Source organism: Bufo gargarizans, chromosome 1, assembly GCF_014858855.1.
Source record: "Bufo gargarizans isolate SCDJY-AF-19 chromosome 1, ASM1485885v1, whole genome shotgun sequence".
Lineage (NCBI taxonomy): Eukaryota > Metazoa > Chordata > Amphibia > Anura > Bufonidae > Bufo > Bufo gargarizans.
In genome coordinates, this window is record NC_058080.1 from 10,655,018 (window position 1) to 10,671,729 (window position 16,712).

The window sequence follows — 16,712 nt, forward strand, 5'->3', positions numbered from 1 at the left end:
AGTGCATGTATGTCGCTGTGCAGGGAAGAAGTAAAGGATCTCTGCCCTTACAATTTCTAATCCAGAATATCTGATAATCCAGCACCTATCATGTCAAGCGTATTAGCCTAAACATCTTCAAAGGGAATGGGTATCGTCATAATATTCCTCCGCCTCCTTGTAGTGAGGTGTTATTAAATCATGCTATGGTATGTCCACCGGGGGCAGTAGCCTTATAACAGGTCCCTAACACCATGTGGCTGATTGAAAGGAAATAACCATAAACTATCTCTCGACCTATGTCTCCTGTCTAACCTGTCCTTCCTATGTCTTTCCAGGCTCTGCTAGAGACAGCTCTCACCAGAGTGGTGCTCCCCATGCCTATCCTCGTTCTACCTCCCATTATAATGTCTGGACTTGAAAAGTAAGTGCTTCAGCCTCTCGCTAAACCATTGCTGTATTCCATCTTTTAAGCTGGCCATGGACACAAAGCTTTGGCCACAGAAGTATACCTCGCAAAGATAAAAATTACGCTGCTTTCAGCTGCTTCCTGACACCACCATACTCTTTTTTGCAAGATGAGTTCCTGGTGGAGGTGACTTGAGTATGTCTTCCACATTCTGGCTGCACTTTTGAAGACCACGTCTTCATGCAGGGTCACACCACCCATTCAATTGGGGAAAATACCATTTTAGAGAATCTTCTACCCTTCCATCTCTGAACATACCATATAGAAGAGAGGAGGAGTTTGAAGACAACATTTTTGAAAACATTTTGCCAGCTTCTCAGTTCTTCTAGATCAACTAGCTCCCTGTTACTTCTATCTGGTCACAAGGTCCAGAATAAGTCTTAAAGGCAATGGACTTGTTTGGCACTAAGTTTCAGTTTGCAGTCTTCATTTCTTTATTCGTTTTCACACCTCCTGATATTCGGGAGACAACATGCTTCTATTTTCAGACTCTTCTCATGTGGACACTCCACACTCTGATCTGCCATTTACATCCCCCTTCTCCACTCCCTGCTGAGAGAGAGCTGTCAGAAACACGAGCAGAGCTTGACAAGCTAGGTGAAGGATTTGCACACACTCTGCAGAAGAGCCAGGGCGCCAGAACTGAGCCAGTAGAATTATTGTACCACATCGTCCAGGGGCTGATTATTAGGGGTCAAATCCTGGGAAACTCCCTTAAGGAGAGAGATGTCACTGAGACTGTGACTTTCGTGCAGTGTCACCAGATCTTGGAAGGATTTGGGGAAGATTCTATGTCTAAAGAATTAAGCCGGTTGTACACATCAGACTACTGTTCATTCAGCAGATATCAGCGGGACAAAAAAGATTGGGAGGACCTAGCTCTGGAGGACCTGCCCGGCATTACACTGACAACCCATTGATGTGAATGGACAGTGTGTAATTCTTCATTTATCCAGTGGTGGTGCTGCAGGGGCATTAATGCTAGGTCTCCCCACAGATTACAGCTGATTGCTGGGAGTCCCAGCAGGAGGGCACTGTGGTCTGCTTATTGTCAAGGCATCGTTCTAAACAGTAAGGAGTTGTCCAAAGCAGAGAACCCCTTTAAGTGCCTTTCTTTCGTATTTCTGTACACGTGGAGTGTCTTACGTCAACATATCTAAGCACTGGATTGTCACTGGGTCAGACTCATGGTTCTCCTTCAGACTAGGGAATAGCTCAGACAGGTTTGATTTTCTTAAAGGGAATTTCCAGTCATAAAAAGTTTTGGCTGCTGGGTTAGTGGGGTCTGACCACTGAATGAGGTAGCGGTTGACCATGCACACCAGTGCTCCGTTTCATTGACAGATGGCAGAGCGATATATTGGGTTCCCTCAGTCAGTCCCGCAGACTCGTATGCTCGACCGCGGCTCCAGTCAGATAATTGTCCTCGGTTCTGCCATGACTTGGATCCACACCGATCTAGCAGCAGTGGATAGGTGATAACCTGCTCTTACTGGTGTAAACCTTTAAGGTGGTTTGAAACCACTCATGCTTCCTCCTCTCCAGTCCGTCCCTGGACACCCTGTATTTGGGAGTGTCCCTTTAATCATCAGATGCCTTATAGGAAGAGTGAAACCATTCAAAGTGTGGAACGCCCTTCCATGAGGTCTGTGTAGACCAGTTGGGGCAGATATCCAGTGAGCTCTTTGATGTGAAAAGCTGTCAGCCTGCAGGACACAGGTCACATAGCCAGAATAGATCCCTCTCTATATTAATCCTGCCCCTTATCTGCCATCTGGATTTATTGCCGGGTACTTTCCATGTCAGAGAGGTAGGTTATCTCCCTGGGATCTTGGAGCAGGATGTGATCTGCCCTCGTTTTACGATCTACATGTGGCTTATCTCTCCATTAGCACTTGATGATGCTTGAGGTTGTGCGGGGACCGATCACCTCAGGTGTGCACCAGTAATAGAGGCTGTTCACACACAGATAACCAGGGCCTTCAGCAATAATCAGCACATACCGATGAGCAATGCTCTGGTATCCGCTTACTTCTTATTATGACAAACGTATTGCATCCAAAATCCCCATGCACATGCATGCTCAGCCAAGCCAGCATGTTGTTGTTGCAGGAGAAATAGCTATTTTCTCTACACCTTCTGTGGAGCTTTTCTTTCCAGGAGTAGTGAGAATATGAAGTTTTATTCTGCCAGATTCTGCTCTCTCAAGTGCCCTGGAGGCAGAGCTTCACTGTTAATTGCCCTCTGCATTGAGTTGTGTCACAGCCCCTCCCCTCTGCTCTCAGTGACAGCTGTAGTGGTTTACTGGTAGGCTGTAACAGCTGTCACTCAGAGCAGAGAGGAGGGGCTATTAAGCATCTCAATGCTGGGAGCTCTTCACAGTGAAGCTCCGCCTCCTGGACTCTTGCAGGAGCAAAACCTGGCAGAATAAAACTTCATATTCACACTGCTTCTTATAAGGAAAAACTCCACAAATGCTAGGTTTGTACTGCTGTCCCTCCCCATTTTAAAGCTGTCAACAGTTTAGCTTGGTCAAAACTGCTGACAGACTTCGCTTAACATTCCCACACTAAAATGTTCTGAAAGCACATGAGTGTGTTCTTCAGTTGTCCACTTGGAGTGTATAGTTAGGTTCATATATATTTGGACAGAGACAACATTTTTCTAATTTTTGTCCTGTACATTACCACAATGGATTTTGAACAAAACTATTCAGATGCAGTTGAAGTTCAGACTTTTAGCTTTAATTCAGTCGGTTTAACAGAATGATTGCATAAAAATTTGAGGAACTAAAGCATTTTATAAACTCGATCCCTTCATTTCAGGGGCTCAAAAGTAATCGGACAAATTAAATAATTGAAAATAAAATGTTCATTTCTAATACATGGTTGAAAAAAAAAAATTGTTGGCAATGACTGCCTGAAGTCTTGACCTCATTGACATCACCAGACGCCGTGTTTCCTCCTCTTCAATGCTCGGCCCGGCCTTTACTGACGCGGTTTTCAGTTGCTGTTTGTTTGTGGCCTTTCTGTCTGAAGTTTAGTCTTTAACAAGTGAAATGCTCTATTGGGTTCAGATCCGGTGACTCAGACACTTCTTTGCTTTAATAAACCCCTGGGTTACTTTGGCTTTATGTTTTGGGTCATTGTCCATCTGTAATATGAAACGACGGCCACTCAGTTTGGCTGGATTTGAGCACATAGTATGTCTCCGACAACCCAAGAATTCATCCGGCTGCTTCTGTCCTGTGTCACATCATCAATAAACACTAGGGACCCAGTGCCACCGGCAGCCATGCATGCCCAAGCCATCACACTGCCTCTGCCGTGTTCTACAGATGATGTGGTATGCTTTGGATCATGAGCTGGACCATGCCTTCGCCATACTTTTTTCTTTCCATCATTCTGGTAGAGGTTGATCTTGGTTTCATCTGTCTAAAGAATGTTCTTCCAGAAGTGTGCTGGTTTTTTAAGATGTTTTTGAGCAAGGTCCAATCTAGCCTCCTTATTCTTGAGGCTTATGAGTGGCTTGCACCATGCAGTGAACCGTCTGTATTTACTTCCATACAGTCTTCTTTTTATGGTAGATTTGCATATTGATACATCTATATATCCTGGAAAGTGTTGTTTACTTGGTTGGCTGTTGTGAAGGGGTTTCTCTTCACCATGGTAATTATTCTGCCATCATCGACCACTGTTGTCTTCCGTGGGCGTCCAGGTCTTTTTGCATTGTTGAGGTCACCAGTGCTTTCTTTCTTTCTCAGGATGTACCAAACTGTCGATTTTGCCACTTCTAATAGTGTAGCAATTTCTCGGATGGGTTTTTTCTGTTTTCGCAGATGAAGGATGGCTTGTTTCACCATCATGGTGAGATCCTTTGACCACATCTTTACTTCTCAGAAAAATATTCAAAATGCAAGCACCACACCACAAATCAACTCCAGGCCTTTTATGTGCTTAATTGAGAATGAAATAATGAAGGAATTGCCCACGAAACAGCCCACGAATTGTCCAATTACTTTTGGTCCCTTTTAAAAACAGGGTGCCACATGTAAAAGAGCTGAAACTCCTAAACCCTTCATTCAATTTTAATGTGGATACCCTCAAATGAAAGCTAAACGTCTGGACTTTGTCAGGTCCATTATATAACTATAACTTGAATATGTTTTAGTAAACAGGTAAAAGAAACAAAATTTGTGTGTCTCCAAATATATATGTACCTAATAGTATATCCTTCAGTTTAAAGGGATATTCCGGCGTTCATATGGGAAACTTGAGCATGCTCGACTAGCAAGCTGAACTACAGGTCATAAATCGAGGCCACAGGTTATAGACATCAACTTATGGCCAGTAAGTGGGGAGAGATTATGTGGGAACAGGTAAAGACTATATATTGAAGATTATATACTAAAAACCGCCATTCATACAAGCGCACATAAGACAAAATGTGATAAATGAGAACTAAGGGCGTTATTACATTGCTTAATTTTCCTACAGGATGAGCACCGATCAATGATAAACACAAACGGCGCTTTTTTTCCTGCACGTCGAGCATTTGCTCATTTGTCAGCTCATTGGCGACATGATTATACGGACCATTTATCAGGAACGAGAAGCCTATGAACGCTTGTTTTGGATAATTGGCTCGAAAATCAGGCGGTGTGATAGAGGCTTAACTGAGGAACAGGCGGGTACAGAGGGAGAGAGGCCCATGTCCGTGAGTCTACAAAGGAAGGAGACAGTAGATTAGTGTAGAAGCTGCTCAGACAGCAGGGTGATTGTAGATTGTAGTCTCTCCTGCAGAGGTAGGTGGATTTTCAGGTTGGGAGAGCAGTTGGGGAAGCAAGTTTCAGAGTTTGGGTAAAACACAGGAGAAATCTTCGAGATGATTGTGTGAGGAGCTGAAAAAAGAAGACCAAAGAACATATGTTGGGAGGTATCAGGTGATTAGGAATGAGATGTATGGAGAGGACAGCTTGTGGACGAGACTACATCTGGGGAGGTATCAGGAGCTTAGGCCAGAGATGTATGGAGGGGACAGGTTGTAGCCTGGAGATTACATGTGGAGAGGTATCAGGAGATTAGGTCAGAGATGTGGGAGGAGACAGGTTGTGGACTGGAGATTACATGTGGAGAGGTATCAGGAGATTAGGTCAGAGATGTAGGAGGAGACAGGTTGTGGACTGGAGATTACATGTGGAGAGGTATCAGGAGATTAGGTCAGAGATGTAGGAGGGGACAGGTTGTGGACTGGAGATTACATGTGGGAGGCATCAGGAGATTAAGTCAGATGTATGGAGAGGACTGGTTGTGGACTGGAGATTACATGTGGAGAGGTATCAGGAGATTAGGTCAGAGATTTAGGAGGGGACAGGTTGTGGACTGGAGATTACATTTGGAGAGGTATCAGGAGATTAAGTCAGATGTATGGAGAGGACTGGTTGTAGACTGGAGATTACATGTGGAGAGGTATCAGAAGATTAGGTCAGAGATGTAGGAGGGGACAGGCTGTGGACTGGAGATTACATGTGGGAGGCATCAGGAGATAAAGTCAGAGATGTAGGAGAGGACAGGCTGTGGACTGGAGATTACATGTGAAGAGGTATCACGAGATTAGGTCAAAGATGTATGGAGAGGACTGGTTGTGGACTGCAGATTACATGTGGGGAGGTATCAGGAGATTAGGTCAGAGATGTATAGAGAAGACAGGCTGTGGACTGGGGATTACATGTGGTTAGATATAAGGAGTTTATATATGGGGAGATTAGATCAAAGATGTATGTAGAGGACAGGTTGTGGATGGTGTTGTAGGTTGTTGTTAATATTTAAATATGAGTTTTCTAGGTAATGGTGAAGTGATTGAGAAAGGTGGGGGAAGAACAAGAGGAGGAATGATTTGAGGGACGCAATGATGTTAGATGGGAGGCCACAGAGGATGATGTTGCAGTAGTGTAGGAGGGAGATGCTGAGGAGATGTGCTAGAACTTTTGTGGATCTCAGGCAAGAGAATATGAGAAATGTTTTTGAGGTGGAGGCCTCAGGAGGTTGTAAGTAAATATGATCCACTGATGCAGTGCTTGTTTAATCCTGTAGAGGGCACAGTTGCAATGCCCAGTGATGCAGAGGCTTAGTCTCTGACTATATGTTCCCCATACAGCAGTAGAAGAGGTACATAAACATAGTTCTGGTATAAATTTAATTATGATCCCACTTGACAGTATTATACATTTCATTATTAAAAAAATCTGAGCCGCAGTAAATATTTTATTGTTCTGTCTGCTCTGATTTAGAGACATTCTCTCAAATCATATCCAGACCGTCTTTCAAAATTCTGACGGTTCCTAGTTAAATTCTGTCCCTGCCTATATAAGGCAGCACGGGGCACCAACAGCAGGAAACTGGGGAACCCATGGCAATTCAGGGACATAACCCTACACTTATTAAGCCAAGGGTAAGAGAGGAGGCTTCTATGGCTCTGCACCCAAAGCCTCTGTCATAGTACGCCCCTATCTGAAAGGGATTGATTGCATTGTTCATCATATGTCGCCTGGTAATTTTTTCCAAGGCCATTTTTGGTTTGGACTGAGAATGAGAGGTTGACCCAATTGCTTAATTCTTATTTCATTGTAGGGGAACATACAAGGGAAGGGGTAAAACCGGAAGTGCTGCCCATAGCAGCCATTCTGGTCACCGCTTTTATTTAGCAACCTTTGAGCAGCATTGAATATTGACAAATCACCATCATCTTTTCTAGTTACGCTGGAGGTTTCCATCTTGTGGTGTAGCCAGGGCCTGCTCCAGGTGCCGCTCATCAAGGCATCTCCTCTCTTACACTGTGATTCCCCTCCGTATGGAGGTAGCATCACCTCTTGCATTACACCCGGGGAGCCCTGCCACATTATGCAGAGCACACAGCTGTAATCAGCAAGGTGCCTAGCAGCAGGTGTGGTGACGTCTGCTAACAGATGCGAGGCACACACAGGGTTACAGAGCGCTCCGCTGCCTGGTCATTGTGTACCTGAGACAGACGTGTCATAACTGTCAGACACAACCGGTGAAGTCACTGGCTGGATTCCACGTGCCGTGCATGTTGAGCACACATCAGCTCTTTATGTATTCTCCTTAGTAAGAGATTTCCTTTTGAGGAGATTATCTCTCCAGCTACATGGACAATATACACAGGCGGACTACATGGGATGTCTGTAGACCGTGGAAAATAGATTACATCCAATCAATCTGATGCTTTACTGTTGTAAACCTAGGATTTAGTTAGGGAAATCTCAGAGGAAAGTTAGAGAGAGCTCCATGGCCTCTTCATTCTAGAGAGCAGCAGGGATGACATCTAGTAACATGTCAGAAGATAAAATTCAAGTACAAATTCAAAATTGTCCAAAAAATATTGGACATTCGTGTTTGCCATTTTTAGTCTTCCTCTGGGTAAGAATGCTCTTCACCCAAAGCTGGGAGATCTTCATATCTATTTAGGTTTGGAGAATGAATGAGAAGTGACAACCTTGACACCTTATTTTGCTCCACAGAAGCCCTTGGTTGACTGTTTGCATCTCTCAGAAGCGCCTAAAACGCAATAGTAGAACATAAAAGGGGTGCAGGTAATGTGTAGAGCCCCAACTAATGGAGATCCCAACTCATCTTACTCACTGGGATGTTTCAGTGCCCAGGTATTATTTGGATGGAATTTGTATTCAAATATATTGTATGTAGTCCCTTCAACCATAGTCATACTTCATTTTGGAACAGGTTATGCATCTACAATAGTATAATTCATATGTGCTGCTCTAGAACAGTCTACAAATTACACGGCTGGACAAAATAAAGCAAAGGCTAGAAGACTACTTGTGTTAATTCACATGATGCTTAACATCATGTCTTTATCTTCTCGTTAGGCAAATCACCTGTACTGAAGGATACATTCTGCTTTTCTACATGAGTTCTGGATTATACTCAAGTCAAAGGGACATTTGGTGGCTAGCACATGAAGAATGCGTTGAATCACACACCTCCCTATGCAATGTAGTGATGCTTTTCACGTTCGACAGGTCATATGTATTCTACTGGAGAATGCTTTAAGGATGTTGGAAAAGTGACATATGTCTGTTTCGTCCGGAAATCATCCGTCAGAGGGAAATATGAGGCAGGACGTCATTGCTGTAACATGATATATACAGTAAATTGTGCCGGGAGGTGTAAGTCAGACCGATGTTCAACAATCAGCTCAGTCAAATACTGATTTGTATTGACTGGGAGTTTAAGTCAGCTGCATAGAGTACACAGAAATTACTCATGTGGGCACCACAGTCATGTAGGGAGGTCTAAATATGATGGGTGTTAGGAAACACTGAGCAGCCTGAAGAGGGCAGGAATGCAATTGTGATGGAAATGAAATGAAGAGAGTACAGAACTGACAGGGAATTAATGTGGAACAATGTTATAAAGTAGTGAAAAGGAGCAGCGCCAGAAGGAAATGGAGAGCATGGCCAAGAAGGAAAAAATACCCAATCTAGTGGAATGAGATGGGTATGGCCAGAAAGGGAAGAAGACAAAATTAGTGGGAAAACAAGAAGAACAAACACAGGACCTAGTGAGGAAGACTGGCCAGAAGTGAATTAAGATGTCTGGGAGAGAATGAAGAAGACCATGGCCAGGAGGAAAAAACATGGGCAATAAGAGATGAAGAAGAACATAACTAAGAGGGAATTAAGAAGATCGTGGCCAGGAAGGAATGAAGTAGAACATGAACAGGAGGGAATAAAGAAGTGTAAGAGGGAAAGACAAAGAGCATGGCCAAGACAAAATAAAGAAGAGCATAGAGGAGATGGGAGATAAAGAAGACCTAACCTCATGGCATTTAAGAAGAGCATGACTAGGAGGGAAAGAAGAACATAACCAGCAAAAATGAAGACCTAACCTTGTGTGAATGAAAAAGAACATACACAGAAGGTAATTAAGAAGACCATAACCAGGAGGGAATGAAGAAGTCCGTGACCAGTAAGAAATTAAGAAAGCCATGACCAGGATAGAATGAAGAAGACCATGACCAGGAGAGAATTAAGAAGACAGTAGCCCTGAGGGAATGAAGAAGTCCATGACCAGTAAGAAATGAAGAAAGCCATGACCAGTAAGAATTGAAGAAAGCTATGACCAGGAGAGAATTAGGAAAACCATCACAAATAAGAGCATGTCCAGGAAGAAATGAAGAAGAGCAGGAGGAAAAGAAGAAGAGCATAACCAGAAGGGAATAAAGAAGTGAATGACTGGAAGACCTAATCTTGTGGTAATGAAGAAGAGCTTGAACAGGAAAAAAATAAAGACCTAAGTTTTAGTGAAAAAGAATAAAGAAGACTTAGGCCTCATGCACACGACAGTATTTTTTTGAGGTCCGCAAAAAGGGTTTCCGTGATCCGTGTCCATTTTTGTTTCCGTGTGTCCTCCTTTATTTTTGGAGGATCTCCAGACATGAAGGAAATATAAAAAAAAAATCTAAGTGAAGTTCGCCATGCACATGATAGGAAAAAAGGGACACGCGGACGTGGATGACAATCTTGTTTGCCTCCATGTTTTTTCACGGACCCATTGACTTGAATGGGTCCGCGAACCGTTGTCCGTAAAAAAAAATAGGACAGGTCATATTTTTTTCACGGACTGGAAACACGGATCACGGACGTGGATGACAAACGGTGCATTAGCCGAGTTTTCCACGGACCCATTGAAAGTCAATAAGTCCACAGAAAATCACGGAAAACGGAACAACAGATACGGGACACAACAACGGTCGTGTGCATGAGGCCTTAACCAGGAGGGAATGAAGGAGACCATGACTAGGGTGTATTGAAAAAGATTAAAACCAATCGTTAATAATTAAGATCTTGGATTGGTTGGGAATGAAAAAAGGCAAATACAGGAGGGAATGTGGTGTAACCCTTATGATCAGCAATACCTATTGTAATTATTGACACTTTTAGACAATTACCGAACTCCAATCTGTATCTATAAGATTCTCTAATGCAGCTACATTAGTGTGCTGAATTGTGTCCACAAGATGTCCATCTATATCTTGTCCCTCAACCTTAAAAAAGGGTTTATCTCCACTAGATGATCCCTCACAGGCAATCAACAATGACCAGAGAGATCACCTTAAATAATAGTGCAACCTAATGAATGATCTCGGTTTGGCTGCTGATTAACTGAGGAGGATCATCAAAGGGATGAAAACTCTGCTTTGAGTGCAAGTTTGCTTGCAGTCCATCCCCCCCCCCCATCTGCGAGAACGACATTTTGGGGCAATTATGAAGAAGGTTTACACTGGATGGGCAACGTATTCAAAGAAACCAGGGTGAGACAAGACAAAAAGCTCATTTTGTCTGTTTTGTGAACCGTATGTCTGTAAAAAATAAATTTAGTTGGAGAACCACATGCAGTGATGACTGCTGACTACGGCTCTGCTCCCTAAACTTGGATGAACTCTTGTAATAAACTCATGGGCAATTTTTAGATTTTGAGTGGGTGATTGTTCGGTTCACTTGCTTCCACACACGCAGCCATGTAGCCCAGTGAGAGGTCTGTCATCATGAACGACCATCTTTGCACCTCTTAGAAATAAACTTGTTAATATAAGCTGCCGATCATGCGAGCGTTGACCTAATATTCCACATCGCTGACAGTGAACATGGCTTCATCTTCTGGCTGAAATGAGCCATTGAGTGTCTGGTCTTCTTCCGTTGTGTAGATGGAATACCACTGACCATCTCTAATTATAAACCATTTTCTGCTGAACTGTCAGATCTCTAAATCAGATGTCCAATTAAGAAATTGCACCTTCTTTGTTTAATTGGAGGGGAGGTGGAGGATCACCCCTTCCCTCTTTCTCAATGAAGTCATATCTTTGCTTAATTAGGATGTTCCATCTATTGTAATGTGGACCGGACTTCTTCGTTACCACTCGGCAGGATGTCTCACGTTATCCACTGTTAATTTTAAATTGGTTCTCTCTTTTTCTCGCCTGTTTTGTTGGGCTTAGGTGATTGTGGGAAGACCAACAGGGCATTAATTACAGCTGAATGACAGAGCCGGGGTGGAGGAGGCCGCGCTGAACACTGGGGACAGTTTACAGGAACATTACTAAGCGATCAGTCGGGGATGATCACTGTTGTCATAGGTTAGCTGCTGTCTGAGATTGCATCTTCATAGCCACGTTCTAAAGATGCCTGAAAAGTGCATGGTGGTTGAAAAGAGGCTTTTACTTGTCCACAAGGGGGTATTATCCAAGGTATCTAGTGAGAACCATGGAGATGTGAATGGCTGTGGACGTTTTCGTTGTCACAGTGTTATATGTCTGTACTAGAAGGAAAGATCCTGTGTAGGGTGGATGTGGGATACTTGGTATTTTTGTATATTAATTCTAAAAACTTTTTTTTTTCAGCTGTCTCCTTCAAAAAAGATTTTGCAAGTCAGGGGTCAAGTCTAGAATCCGTTTTTAACTACTTTTGGCCTGTGGATTGCTGTATGTTTAACTCTTATGTGTGTGCATATATCTATTCTGTGTTGAGCACCACAGAGAAGGCAGAATCGGGTGTGTGACAGTTGTACTGGATCATGCGGAGTCTTGGCAGCTCCGTGCTGAAAAGACCTAGGCACTCCATATGTCGTGGAGCGGTGCCTTCACAGGACACCATTTTACTAGTCTTCCTTAGGGTGCATTCACACGACCGTATGTATTTTGTGGCCCGCCAAACGTGGATCTGCAAAAAAAAAAAACGTATGACGTCCGTTTGACATCTGTGTTGCATCCGTTTTGTTTTTTTGCAGTTCTATTGTAACAATGCCTATCCTTGTCCACAAAACAGACAAGAATAGGACATGCTCTGTCTTTTTGTGGAGCTACGGAATGGACATGCGGGTGCCGACAGCGGACATTTAAATGAATGGGTCTGCATCATATTAACAGATCGGATGCGGACCAAAAATACGGTTGTGTGAATGCACCCTTAGAAGTAGTCCTTCTAGGGGGGAAACTTCTGGAGTTCCGTTTCCGGTGAAACATGTCACAATATTTTTTGAATGGATTCCGTATGGATCGAAGAGAAAAAGACCTCCGTACGCCTCCGTAAGAAAATGGTGGCACCCAGATCTACTGGGCCCATAGATCATTATACGACCCTGTATAATTTGTGTGGGGCCTTCATGTGACCCTGTGTGTGATCTGGAGATGTAGCCACAGGGGCTGAACAGGTAGCAATCCTAAGGCCCAGGAAGACATCACTATTCTATATACATGGTAGGTGGCGGACCTGTTACAAAATCAGTCCTCTGCCTCTATTGGTCACTGTGGTCATATGACTGATCATGTGATCCCTCCACACAGAGGCAGCACAGTCCTGGCCATGACAGCTGTCACCATAGCAGGACTAATAAACCGGGGCAGTGGAAATTCAGATCCTAAAAAAATAAAAAACAATAAGTAAACCGGTGCTGCTTTCCCATCTTTTGGGGAAAGACGGTGAGAATTAAAAAGAAAAACAAAACAAAAATTAGCAAACCCCCCCCCCCCTCCCCAGTGTCACCAACCCATTAACCTAAACAGTACATAATCGCTGAAGTCACATCAGTAGTCCAATAAATAAAAATGTAAAAGATATAAGTAATTATAACATTTTTTCGGTTAAATATTACTTGAAAAATGAAAAAAAAAATATATATAAAAAAATATTTGATATTAAAAAATATTTAAATGGTAAAAAAAACTGTTTTAATAAAATAAAAAATAATGTAAAAGTATTATGAACTATGTAAAAATGTATTTAAAATATATATATATATATATATATAACTCCCTATAGAAATATATCTATATGTGTGTGTTGGACTATGAAAGACGGACAGCATAATTTGTGCAGAATTTTTTTTTCCACCAAGGATACTGCACTAATAGTCCATCGGCCCTCTATACTGCTGGTAACCAGGCTGTGGCTACATCGCCTCACACATATTATCATATCGCTGCTCGTAATTGAGCCATAAATATCCTGACCATGGTATCTAGGGACTCTACATTTTAAATTAACCTTAAAAACCTCCTTATATAATTAAATGTCTCAAGACGTGAGAAACCTCCGATAAATTTAAATGTTAATGCTCTAATTTACCTAAATCCTGTTTTTTTGCAGTACATTTCTGTGCAGCTTCTTTGCAGATTTATAGTTTTTAATATATATATATATATATATATAATTAATATGGTAAAAAACACCAGGGATTGTCATACTTCTTGTCAAAAGTTTTTCATAGAAATACAATGCCAAAAATCTGAGTGGAAATCCAAGTTTTTCCGCATCTGGGTCATTTCTTTAATGCATATCTGGTATAATATATATTCTGTGGAGATGTAGGAGTTTATGCAGCATACCCTATTTATTTATTTATTTTTATAGATTTTTTTAGTTTTTATTTTAATTATAAATTAATATTTTTGTTTCATTATGTGGATTCATTTTAATGTAATATATTTTTTAATTATTTGTGAAGGCCGTATATTATTTTTTTTCTCCTTGTCCATGGACAAGGGGGGGAAGAATTTTACACTGCATTTAAAAAAATAACTTTTAATGGATATGTTGGGTAATTCTGGCCATTTTAGTTCACCGTCAAGCAATCATTTACAAACCTATTAGATAATAATAATAAAAAAATAAAAATAAATAGCTGTATGTCATCGCTCTTTGCATACCATGTAGTGATATCAGATTCACAAAATGCAACAATAATACAATATATTTCTGGTGCCCCCAAAAATAAATAAAAGTGCTATTGTTAATTCATATTTGGGGGTGGGGTGGGGGTTGTAGTGCGCTTTTTCACTATTGACCTTACTGGATTTTCGCTTCCTTGTGCTGCAGATATCTACCGCTTCACATGTGAAGAAATGGCGTTGAGGGGGTGGAAAGCAGGACAATCATTAAAAATAATTGTGTATACATATCTCCGCACAGCGGACATAGAGTATTAGTTTACATTATTGTTATTAGTATAATATACATTTGCAGCTCCTACTTGGTGGTTTTTCCTTTCCTGGCCACCACTTGACATGACATCAGTATGTGATCCAAAAATACTAAAAGTTTTAACTGTTTCTCATGATTATCGTCCATATGTGGGTAAAAATAATCATCCAAGTAGATGCTGTGAATGGCCAAAAGTACAGCAAGACAACCAATTAATTGTGAAAATACCCATGTGTTCGCACTACAGCCTACTGTGTTTTCTAGTGACATCACCTTCTTCTATACATTCCAGTGACATCACAATATTATGTAATTTCTAATGACATCACTATATTGTGTACATTGTACTGTTCATTTTAGTGACATCATAGTCTTGTGTACATTCTAGTGACATCATAATCATGTGTACTTTCTAGTGACATCATAGTCTTGTGTACATTCTAGTGACATCATAATCATGTGTACTTTCTAGTGACATCACAGTCTTGTGTACATTTGTTTTGACATTATAATCATCTGTACTCTGAGCATTCAATGCAGAACAATATGGTCCTCTGTCCATTCTAATGACATCACCGTCCTCTTTGCTTTCTAATGACATCACCGTCCTCTGTACGTTCTAATGACATCACCGTCCTCTGTGCATTCTAATGACATCACCGTCCTCTGTGCATTCTAATGACATCACCGTCCTCTTTTCTTTCTAATGACATCACCGTCCTCTTTTCTTTCTAATGACATCACCGTCCTCTGTCCATTCTAATGACATCACCGTCCTCTGTGCATTCTAATGACATCACCGTCCTCTGTCCATTCTAATGACATCACCGTCCTCTGTGCATTCTAATGACATCACCGTCCTCTGTCCATTCTAATGACATCACCATCCTCTGTACGTTCTAATGACATCACCGTCCTCTGTCCATTCTAATGACATCACCGTCCTCTGTCCATTCTAATGACATCACCGTCCTCTGTCCATTCTAATGACATCACCGTCCTCTGTGCATTCTAATGACATCACCGTCCTCTTTTTCTTGTAATGACATCACTGTCCTCTGTCAATTCTAATGACATCACCGTCCTCTGTGCATTCTAATGACATCACCGTCCTTTTTTCCTTGTAATGACATCACCGTCCTCTGTCCATTTTAATGACATCACCGTCCTCTGTCCATTCTAATGACATCACTGTCATCTGTCCATTCTAATGACATCACTATCCTCTGTGCATTCTAATGACATCACCGTCCTCTGTCCATTCTAATGACATCACCGTCCTCTGTCCATTCTAATGACATCACTGTCATCTGTCCATTCTAATGACATCACTATCCTCTGTGCATTCTAATGACATCACCGTCCTCTGTCCATTCTAATGACATCACCGTCCTCTGTCCATTCTAATGACATCACCGTCCTCTGTCCATTCTAATGACATCACCGTCCTCTGTCCATTCTAATGACATCACCGTCTTCTGTCCATTCTAATGACATCACCGTCCTCTGTCCATTCTAATGACATCACCGTCCTCTGTCCATTCTAATGACATCACCGCCCAAATTACGAGAAATATTTCCACAGTACAAAACTCAACGACCAGTCAAGTGCTGTAACTGGATGGGATCAAAGGGCTGATCTGAGCACGAATCCACCAGAGTATCGCGTCTATCCTCGGCTGTGAAACGTTGCGATCCTTATTTATTCCTTCCCATCCCGACCTAGCAGCGGAACTAGACACAAGCCCAGATACTGATTTGTCTATTTCAGTCACATTTGTTAAATTTTGTATCACCACATATGCAGATCCGAGCACAATGGCAGAACGAGGCGGCTGGCACAGAAACGGCGTCAGCTGCTCCAAAAGCACTTTTGTTTTCTACCTGAGAGAAAATAAAATGAACCTTACTCCATCATTAAAACTGGCAATCTGGCCCTTGTATGGAGAGAAGGCTTGTGTAATCTCTTGTACCTGTCACCTCGCTGTCGCTGACACACTTTCACGCTAGCTCTGATCGCTCGTGCTACTTCCTGCGTAGGTGTTCCAACACATCCCCGGCTCTTGATCATGGTGAAGTTTTATCAGACAAAGCCAGGGTTTGCTCAGCCCTCCTGTTCCATCGGTAACTCGCAGCCCTTGGGGCCTCATTTGAATGTTCGCTTACTGAAGTCATTAAGTGACTCGCTCTCACATCCATTTTTCTTTGTGCACATGCATGTAGGAAGCAGACACCCTGCAACCAAAACTT

At 42.2% G+C, this 16,712-nt stretch overlaps 1 protein-coding gene across 2 annotated transcripts in view; it reads left to right on the forward strand.

Moving 5' to 3' along the window:
• SFXN5 (sideroflexin 5) overlaps positions 1–16,712 on the forward strand; it is a 227,180-nt gene that overhangs the window by 127,291 nt on the left and 83,177 nt on the right. For both annotated transcript variants that reach the window (XM_044294474.1, XM_044294483.1), the window contains exon 12: positions 318–403. In XM_044294474.1, coding sequence (XP_044150409.1) covers positions 318–403 — 86 coding nt within the window. The remainder of the gene's footprint in view (positions 1–317; positions 404–16,712) is intronic.